The sequence below is a fragment of the Numenius arquata genome, unplaced genomic scaffold (assembly GCF_964106895.1).
Source record: "Numenius arquata unplaced genomic scaffold, bNumArq3.hap1.1 HAP1_SCAFFOLD_1556, whole genome shotgun sequence".
NCBI classification, from domain to species: Eukaryota; Metazoa; Chordata; class Aves; order Charadriiformes; family Scolopacidae; genus Numenius; species Numenius arquata.
Window position 1 is genome coordinate 170 of NW_027414827.1, and position 10,592 is coordinate 10,761.

The 10,592-nt window shown below is 61.5% G+C and overlaps 1 protein-coding gene across 1 annotated transcript; it reads right to left on the bottom strand.

The window, feature by feature from the left end:
* Positions 1–592: 592 nt before the first annotated feature.
* Positions 593–10,325, bottom strand: GRK1 (G protein-coupled receptor kinase 1). Its single transcript, XM_074167338.1, has 8 exons — positions 9,782–10,325; positions 6,934–7,220; positions 4,574–4,701; positions 4,053–4,210; positions 3,398–3,481; positions 2,885–3,009; positions 2,230–2,431; positions 593–885 (listed from the first exon to the last, which is right to left on the bottom strand). The coding sequence occupies exons 1-8, from the start codon at positions 10,323–10,325 to the stop codon at positions 593–595; spliced, it is 1,821 nt and encodes a 606-aa protein (XP_074023439.1).
* Between the last annotated feature and the right edge of the window lie 267 nt (positions 10,326–10,592).

The window sequence follows — 10,592 nt, forward strand, 5'->3', positions numbered from 1 at the left end:
CCTGCACCAAAGGGGGGGTCCCCCCAAATTTGAGCCCCTCCCATGTCCCGAAGGGGGGGATCTCCTACTTCTGAGCCCCCTCCCCATGCCCTAAAGGGGGGGGTCACCCCACTTTTGAGCCCCCCCGTGCCCTAAGGGGGGGGGAACCCCCCAATTTGAGCCCCTCCCATGTCCCAAGGGGGGGGATCTCCTATTTCTGAGCCCCCCCCCCATGCCCTAAAGGGGGGGTCACCCCACTTTTAAGCCCCTCCCATGTCCCAAGGGGGAGATCCCCCACTTCTGAGACCCCCCCTCCCATATTCTCTAAGGAACCCCCACTTTTGAGCCCCCCCCTGCACCAAAGGGGGGGTCCCCCCAAATTTGAGCCCCTCCCATGTCCCGAAGGGGGGGATCTCCTACTTCTGAGCCCCCCCCCCATGCCCTAAAGGGGGGGGTCACCCCACTTTTGAGCCTCTCCCATGTCCCAAGGGGGGGATCCCCTACTTCTGAGGCCCCCCCCCATGCCCTAAAGGGGGGACCCCCCCACTTTTAAGCCCCCTCGGTACCTCCTTCCCCCCCCCGTCCCTAGATTTCGGGCCCCCCCCCCCCCCCTTCACAGCACCCCGCAGGTCGCCGACTTCACCCCCCCCGCCGGTGCCCCGGCGGGGTCCAAATCGGGGGGCAGGGTGCCGGGGGGGCCCCAAATATTGAGCTCCTCGAAGACGCCGGTCTCGATGAGCTCCTCCTGCCAGGGGATGGGGACGGTCCCCGAGGCGAAGGTGTCGCAAAGGGCCGTGTCCCCCGCGTCCAGCTCCACCCCCCGCACCGAGGAGAAGGCCCCCACCTCCCCCAGGTCCTTGGCGTAAACCCGCCGGGGGTCCGGCACGAACGGGGGGGGCACCAGCCCTGGGGGAGGGAGGGGGGGGGGGGGAAGAGGAAGGGGGTGAAGTGGTGGAGGCGCCTCTCAACTGTGGTGCCACCACCCCTGTCCCCCCCCCAGGAGCCAGTCCGGAATTGCTGGAGACCCCAGTTCTAGATCGTCCAACAACCACTGGAGACCCCAGTTCCAGACACCCAACAACCATTGTAGAGCCCATTCCTTGACCACCCACCACCCACTTCCATGACCACCCACCACCCACTGGAGACCCCAGTCCTTGACCACCCAACACCCACTTCCATAAGCACCGACCACCCACTGGAGACCCTAGTTCTAGACCACCCAACAACCATTGGAGACTCCAGTTCTAGACACCCAACACCTACTGGAGACCCCAATTCTAGACACCCAACAACCATTGGAGACCCCATTCCTTGACCACCTAACACCCACTTCCATGAGCACCCAACACCTACTGGAGACCCCAATTCTAGACACCCAACAACCATTGGAGACCCCATTCCTTGACCACCTAACACCCACTTCCATGAGCACCCACCACCCACTGGAGACCCTAGTTCTAGACCACCCGACACCCCCTGGAGACCCCAGTTCTAGACACCCAACAACCATTGGAAACCCCATTCCTTGACCACCCAACACCCCCTGGAGACCCCAGTTCCTTGACCACCCAACACCCCCTGGAGACCCCAGTTCTAGACACCCAACAACCATTGGAAACCCCATTCCTTGACCACCCAACACCCCCTGGAGACCCCAGTTCCTTGACCACCCAACACCCCCTGGAGACCCCAGTTCTAGACACCCAACAACCATTGGAAACCCCATTCCTTGACCACCCAACACCCCCTGGAGACCCCAGTCCTTGACCACCCAACACCCCCTGGAGACCCCAGTTCCTTGACCACTCACCACCCACTGGAGACCCCAGTTCTAGACACCCAACAACCATTGGAGACCCCATTCCTTGACCACCCAACACCCACTTCCATGACCACCCAACACCCACTGGAGACCCCAGTTCTAGACCACCCACCGGAGATCCCATTCCTTGACCACCCAACACCCTTTGGAGACCCCATTCCTTGACCACCCAACACCCACTTCCTTGACCACCCACCACCCACTGGAGACCCCAGTCCTTGACCAGCCAACACCCACTGGAGACCCCAGTTCTAGACCACCCACCACCTGCTGGAGATCCCATTCCTTGACCACCCAACACCCACTGGAGACCCCAGTCCTTGACCACCCAACACCCCCTGGAGACCCCATACTTGACCACCCAACACCCCATTCCCAGTAGCCCTCCCCCCACCCCATTTTGCCCCCCTGGGGGGGGGTGTTACCTGCCTCCAGACGTCCCCAGTTGACGGTGGAGAAGATGGGGTGCCCCTTGAGTTGGGCGCAGTCGTTGTCCCGGAAGCCCAGGCGGGCGTTGGGGTCCTTGGCCAGTAGCCCCTCACAGGCGGCACGAGCCACCGAGCTGAATCGCTCCGAGTAGGTGACGGGGTCATGGAGGATGCGTCGCGTCACCTCCTTGTTCTCCACCTGTGGGGACCAAGGGGGGGTTCCTGGGGGGTTCTGGAAGGTTCTTGAGGGGTTCATGGGAGGTTCTTTGGGGTTTCTGGGAGGTTCTTTGGGGGTTCTTGGAGTTCTGGAGGTTCTTTGGGGGGTTCTTGGGAGGTTCTTGAGGCTCCTGGGAGGTTTCTGGGAGGTTCTGGGGGTTCCTGGGAGGTTCTTGGAGTTCTAGAGGTTCTTGGGGGGGGTCCTGGGAGGTTTCTGGGAGGCTCTTGGTGGTTCCTGGAGGTTCATGGGAGGTTCTTGGGGTCCTGGGGGTTCCTGGAGGTTCTTGATGATCCTTGAGGGGCTCCGTTGGCTACTGGGAACCCTGGGATGTTATTTGTGGAGTTTCTGGGGGCTACTGGGAGCCCTGGGATGTTTCTTGGGGAGTTCCTGGGGGTTACTGGGATTTCCTGGGGGTTACTGGGAGTTACTGGGCACCTTCTCCCCCCGGGTGCGGAAGGGTCCTTTGGCTGCCAGCATCTCGTAGAGGGTGACCCCCAGCGTGAAGTAGTCGACGGCCCAATCGTACTCCTCGTCCCGCAGCAGCTCCGGAGCCATGAACCCTGAGGGACCCAGGTGTCCAAGGGGGACCCATGTGACCAAGGGGGACCCATGTGACCAAGGGACCCAGGCGATGAAGCAGGACCCAGTTGACCAAGAAGGACCCAGTTGACCAAGGGGGGACCCAGGCATCCGGGGGGGGGACACCCATGTGACCAGGAAGGACCCACATGACCAAGGAGGACCCATGTGACCAAGGGACACGGGTGACCAAGGTCTATGTCCCCCCATTCCCCCCATAACCAAGGTCCTCCCCGTGTCCCCCCATGTCCCCATGTCCTCCCCGTGTCCCCCTAACACCCAGGGTCCCCCCTGTCCCCCATGTCCCCCTGTGTCCTCCTCACACCCAGGGTCCCTCGTGTCCCCCCATACACCCCCCTGGTCCCCTACCTGGGGTCCCGGCGTAGCCGCGGGTTTTGTTCTGTCCCTCCTTGAGCTCCACAGCCAATCCCATGTCGGACAGACGGACGTGGCCTGCACCAGTAACTACCAGTAAGAACCAGTAACAACCTCGGGAATCCCCCCTGTGCCCTGCCCACATGAGTACCACCAGGAACCTCCCAGGAACCCCCCAGGAACCTTCCCAGTGCCCTGACTGCACCAGTACCACCAGTAACACCCTAGGAACCCATCCCAGTGCCCTGCCCACACCAGTAACCACCAGTAAGAACCAGTATCACCCCCAGGAACCCCCCAGGAACCCATCCCAGTCCCCAAAGTCCCCACACCCCGCAATGTCCCCATGTCCTTTCACTCCCCAATATCCCCATGTCCCCACAGCCCCCAATGTCCCCGAAGTCCCCACATCCCCCCCGTCCCTTTGCCCCCCCGATGTCCTTTTGCCCCCCAACGTCCCCATGTCCCTCAATGTCCCCACATCCCCCCATGTCTCCATGTCCCCCCAGTGTCCCCACATCCCCATGTCCCTTTCCCCCCCACTGTCCCCATTGCCCCCAATATCCCTCATGCATCCACATCCTCCCAGTGTCCCCATGCCCCCCCAACGTCCCCAGTGTCCCCATGCCCCCCAATGTCCCCACATCACCGGCGTCATCAAGGAGGACGTTCTCAGGCTTGAGGTCGCGGTAGACAATGCGATGCTGGTGCAGGTGCTCCAGCCCCAGCAGGATCTGGGCGGTGTAAAACACGGCCCGGGGCTCGGGGAACCCCGGGTTCTCCTCATCCACATTGTAGATGTGGTACCTGACACGCCAAGCACACACTAAGGACACGCTACATGCTTGGGGGACGCACCAGCACCTGGGGACATGCCACCGCCTGGATACACGCTGGGGACAGGGCTTGGGGAAGTTGGGTTGACTTCATCCACATTGCATGTGGGGCACCTGCACATGCTAAGGACATGCTAAGGACATGCTAAGGACATGGAACACACCAATGACTGGGGACATGCCACCACCTGGGGACACACTGGGGACAGGGCTTGGGGAAGTTGGGTTGACTTCATCCACATCACATGTGGGGCAGCTCCACATGCTAAGGACATGCCCCTGGGCGTCCTCTCTGGCTGCAACACGCCTGTGACACGCCAAGCACATGCTTTACCGCAGGTCACCGCCGTTCATGATGGTCATGACGAGGCAGAGATCAGTCTTGGTCTGGAAGGCGCAGGCCAGCGAGACGATGAAGCGGCTGTGAACCCGCGCCAGGATCCGCTTCTCCACCAGCGCTGCCTGCACACGCCAAGGACATGCTGCTGGGGGCAGCCCGGGACATGCCAGGGACACGACAAGGGCATGGAAGTGGCACATGCCCAGGAAAACAGGTGTAGGACATGGCAAGGACATGCAGGTGGCACTTGCCGAGGGTGGTACACGCCAAGCACATGCCAAGGACACACTGCTGGAGGTGGCCCAGGACATGCCAGGGACACACCAGGGACATGCGGGTGGCACATGCCCAGGAAAACACGGGTGGAACATGCCAAGGACATGCAGGTGGCCAAGGGGACAGATATGGGGACCGAGGGATGGCTGAGGGGACACAGGAATGGCCGAGGGGACCGACTGATGGCCGAGGGGAGACAAAAATGGCTGAAGGGACACAGAAATGGCCAAGGGGACGGAAGAATGGCCGAGGGGACCGAGGGATGGCCGAGGGCACACAGGAATGGCCGAGAGGACAGAGGGACAGATGAGGAGACAGATGAGAGGAAAAGAGGACAGATTTGGGGACAGAAGAGCAGATTTGGGGACACAGGAAGAGATTTGGGGACACAGAAACAGCCGAGGGGACCCCAAAATGGCTGATGGGACAGGTGTGGGGACAGAGAGGACAGATATGGGGACAGAGGGACGGCTGAGGGGACAGAAGGGACAGATGAGGGGACAGAGGGATGGCTGAAGGGACACAGGGACGGCCAAGGGGACCGAGGGACAGCCGAGGGGAGACAGAAATGGCCGAGGGGACACAGGAACGGCCGAGGGGACAGATGAGGGGACAGAGGGATGGCCGAGGGGACAGAGGGGACAGATGAGGGGACAGATGAGAGGAAAAGAGGACAGATTTGGGGACAGAAGAAGGGATTTGAGACCAGAGGAAGACATTTGGGGACACAGAAATGGCCGAGGTGACCCGAAAATGGCTGAGGGGACACAAAAATGGCTGAGGGGAGTGAGAGCCAGACGAGGGGACAGATGAGGGGACAGAGGAACGGCCGAGGGGACACAAAAATGGCCGAGGGGACCGAGGGGAGAGATGAGAGGAAAAGAGGACAGATTTGGGGACAGAAGAGGAGATCTGGGGACACAGGAACCAATTGGGGACCCAGAAACGGCCGAGGGGACCCAAAAATGGCTGATGGGACAGAGGTGGGGACAGAGGGACGGCCGAGGGGACAGATGAGGGGACAGAGGGATGGCCGAGGGGACCAAGAGACAGATGAGGGGAGAGATGAGAGGAAAAGAGGACAGATTTGGGGACAGAAGAAGGGATTTGAGACCAGGGGAAGAGATTTGGGGACACAGAAATGGCCGAGGTGACCCGAAAATGGCTGATGGGACAGATGTGGGGACAGAGGGACGGCCGAGGGGACAGAGGGGACAGATGGATGGCCGAGAGGACACAGAAAGGGCCGAGAAGACACAGAAATGGCCGAGGGGACACAAAAATGGCCGAGGGGAGCGAGGGCCAGACGAGGGGACAGATGAGGGGACAAAGGGACGGCCGAGGGGACACAGGAATGGCTGAGGGGACACAAAAATGGCCGAGGGGACCGAGGGCCAGACGAGGGGACAGATGTGGGGACAAAGGGACGGCCGAGGGGACACAGGAATGGCTGAGGGGACACAAAAATGGCCGAGGGGACCGAGGGCCAGACGAGGGGACAGATGTGGGGACAAAGGGACGGCCGAGGGGACACAGGAATGGCTGAGGGGACACAAAAATGGCCGAGGGGACCGAGGGGAGAGATGAGAGGAAAAGAGGACAGATTTGGGGACAGAAGAGGAGATCTGGGGACACAGGAACCAATTGGGGACCCAGAAACGGCCGAGGGGACCCAAAAATGGCTGATGGGACAGAGGTGGGGACAGAGGGACGGCCGAGGGGACAGATATGAGGCCACAGGAATGGCCGAGGGGACCGAGAGACAGATGAGGGGAGAGATGAGAGGAAAAGAGGACAGATTTGGGGACAGAAGAGCAGATTTGGGGACACAGGAAGAGATTTGGGGACACAGAAACGGCCGAGGGGACCCAAAAATGGCTGATGGGACAGATGTGGGGACAGAGGGACGGCCAAGGGGACAGAGGAATGGCCGAGGGGAGAGATGAGAGGAAAAGAGGACGGAAGGAGGGATTTGAGACCAGAGGAAGAGATCTGGGGACACGGGAATGGCCGAGAGGACCCAAAAATGGCCGTAGGGGAGCGAGGGGCCACCCACCCCCAGGGAAACGGTTGCCCACCTGGTAGCCCTGCCGTTTCTTGAGGCGCTTCTTGTTGAGGCGCTTGTTGGCGTACATCTTGCCGGTGGCCCGGCGTTGGCAAGCGCAGACCTCGCCGAAGCCACCTTTGCCCAGGACCCGGAATTCCACGAAGGCCTCGGCCCCCACCGCTTGCCCTTCCAACCATTTGAATTGCACGAAGCGGCCGAATTCCGGTGAGGAACGGTAGGGGGGCCAAGCCACCGCTTCCAGGTGGGCTAGTAACTCCCGGCGAGCTTGGCCAAAGTCGCCCGCCGAAGGGGTGGTGCCTGGTTCCAAGAGGGGGGAGACGGTGGGAGGGTGGTTGGAGGGGTGGTGGCGGGGGTGTCATGGCCGCCAACGCTGTCATGGCCACCATTGAAGGTGTCATGGCCACTGTTGGGAGTGTCATGGCCACCATTGGGGGATCGTGGCCACTAACAGTGGTGTTGACACCACCATTGAGGGCATCATGGCCACCGTTGGGGGTGTCACGGCTGCTAACGCTATCATGGCCACAATTGGGGTTGTCATGGCCACCATTGGGGGATTGTGGCCACTAACAGTGGTGTTGAGACCACCACTGAGGGCATCATGGCCACCCTTGGGGGTGTCATGGCCACCGCTGAGGGCATCATGGCCACTGTTGGGGGTGTCATGGCCACCGTTGGGGGTGTCATGGCTGCCACCACTGTCATGGCTGCCATTGGGGGCATCGTGGCCACTGTTGGGGATGTCATGGTCACCACTGGGGGATCGTGGCCACTAACAGTGGTGTTGAGACCACCATTGAGGGCATCATGGCCACCATCGGGGGTGTCATGGCCGCCAACACTGTCATGGCCACTGTTGGGGGTGTCATGGCCACCGTTGAGGGCATCGTGGCCACCATTGGGGGTGTCATGGCTGCCAATGGAGGTGCCATGGTGGTCATCACTGTCATGGCTGCCATTGAGGTGTCATGGCCACCATTGGGGTGTCATGACCTCCATTGAGGTGTCATGACCTCCATTGAGGTGTCATGGCCACCACTGGAGGTGTCACGGTGGCCATGATGGTGCCACAGTAGCCATTGGAGTTGTCATGGCAGCCATGTTGGTGCTATGGCAGCCATGTTGGTGTCATGGTGGCCATGATTGTGTCATGGCCACCACTGGGGATGTCATGGAGGCCATGCTGGTGTCATGATGGCCATGCTGGTGTCATGGCCACCATTGGAGATGTCACGGGAGCCATGATCATGAAATGGTGGCCGTGCTGGTGTCATGACGGCCATGCTGGTATCATGGCCACCATTGGAGATGACACAGTGGCCAAGATGATGTCATGGTGGCCATGATGGTGTCATGGTGGCCATTGGAGGTGTCACACCAGCCATTTGGTGCCACGACAGCCATGCTGGTGTCATGACCACCATTGGAGATGTAATGGCGGCCATGCTGGTGTCATGGCAGCCATGCTGGTATCATGGCCACCATTGGCAAGGTCATGGTGGCCATGTTGGTGCCACGACAGCCATGCTGGTATCATGGTGGCCATACTGGTGCCATGGTGGCCATGGCAGTCTCATGGCAGCCATGCTGGTGCCACAGCGGCCATGGGGTTGCCATGGTGGCCATGCTGGTGTCATGGCCACCACTGGAGATGTCATGGCGGCCATGATGGCACCACGGCAGCCATGATGGTGTCATGGTGGCCATGATGGTGTCATGACGGCCATGCTGGTATCATGGCCACCATTGGCAAGGTGATGGTGGCCATGTTGGTGCCACGATGACCATGATGGTGCTGCGGCAGCCACGCTGGTGCCATGGTGGCCATGGTAGTCTCATGGCAGCCATGCTGGTGCCACAGCGGCCATGGGGTTGCCATGGGGACCATGCTGGTGTCATGACCACCACTGGAGATGACACAGCAGCCATGCTGGTGTCACAGCAGCCATGCTGGTGTCATGGCCGCCACTGGAGATATCATGGTGGCCATGCTGGTGCTGCGGTGGCCATGGGGGTTGCCACGGCGGCCATGCTGGTGTCATGGTGGTCATGCTGGTGTCATGGTGGCCATGCTGGTGTCATGACCACCATTGGAGATGTCACGGCAGCCATGATGGCACCACAGCGGCCATGATGGTGTCATGGTGGCCATGACGGTGTCATGACCACCATTGGAGATGTCACGGCGGCCATGCTGTTGTCATGGTGGTCATGCTGGTGTCATGGTGGCCATGCTGGTGTCATGACCACCATTGGAGATGTCACGGCAGCCATGATGGCACCACAGCGGCCATGATGGTGTCATGGTGGCCATGATGGTGTCATGACCACCATTGGAGATGTCATAGCGGCCATGATGGCACCACGGCGGCCATGCTGGTATCATGGCTACCATTGGCAAGGTCATGGTGGCCATGTTGGTGCCACGATGGCCATGATGGAATCATGGCAGCCATGCTGGTATCATGGTGGACACTGGAGATGTCACGGGAGCCATGATAGTGTCATGGTGGCCATGATGGTGTCATGACGGCCATGATGATGTCATGGGCACCATTGGAGTTGTCACAGGAGCCATGATGGTCACGGTGGCCATGCTGGTATCATGGCCACCATTGGCAAGGTCATGGTGGCCATGATGGTCATGGCAGCCATGCTGGTGCCGCGGCCATGGGGGTCCGGCCATGTCATGGCCACCGTTGGAGATGACACGGCAGCCACGCTGGTGTCATGGTGGCCATGGGGGTGTGCCATGGTGGCCATGATGGTACCACGGCAGCCATGCTGGTGTCATGGCCACCACTGGAGATGTCACGGCAGCCATGCTGGTGTCATGGCGCCCGTGGGCAGAGCCTCACCTGTGGGCGGGGCGATGGCGGCCGGGCTGAGGAAGCTGCAGTGCTGGGCCCCGCCGGGGATGAAGAACCGCCCCCTGATGGCCGCGGCCGCCCCTCCCCTCTCCTCTTCCTCGCACCGCTCGTAGGCCTCCAGCTCCGCCCACAGCGCCCCGGCGGCGGCCAATCCCGGCGTCCCTTCTAGGAACCGCCGGAAGAGCAGCTTCCCGATTGGCTGCTCCACGCACTGCCACCGGAAGGAAGTATCCTCTTCGAGATGGCCTCCTCCACGCGCGTCGCCATTTTGGGCCCCTCCGACGCCATTTTGGGCCACTCCGCCGCTTTTTTGAGCCACTCCGCCGCCATCTTGTCCCTCCTGGGGCCCATTTTGTCCCCCCCCGCCCCCGCCGCCGGCCAGGCGGGCTCGCAGGGCCTCGCACTGGGAGATGTGGGGCAGGCGGAGACGGGCCCGTTGCCGCCGGTCCCGGCCTGAGGAAGCCCCCGGCCCGCCCCGGGCCGACACGTAGGCCGAGTTGGCCACCACCGTCTCCAGGCCGCCGATGTCCATGGCTGAGGGGAGAGGTGAGAGCTCGTGCAACGCACGAGGACAGGGCGTTCCTCCCGCCCCCCCCCCCCCCCGAACCTTTTTCCCCCCCTCCCTCCCCCCCCCATGGATTAACCCCCCCCTCCAGGGCAAGGTCACAGCTCTTAAAGGGCCGGCGCGCTATAATTAGCGGTTAAAGCCGCTCAGCCCCGGCCTAATCCGCTTTCAGGGCCCCTCGCACGAGAGTACACCCCCCCTCCCCGGTATCCCACAATGCACTGGGGCCGGGGA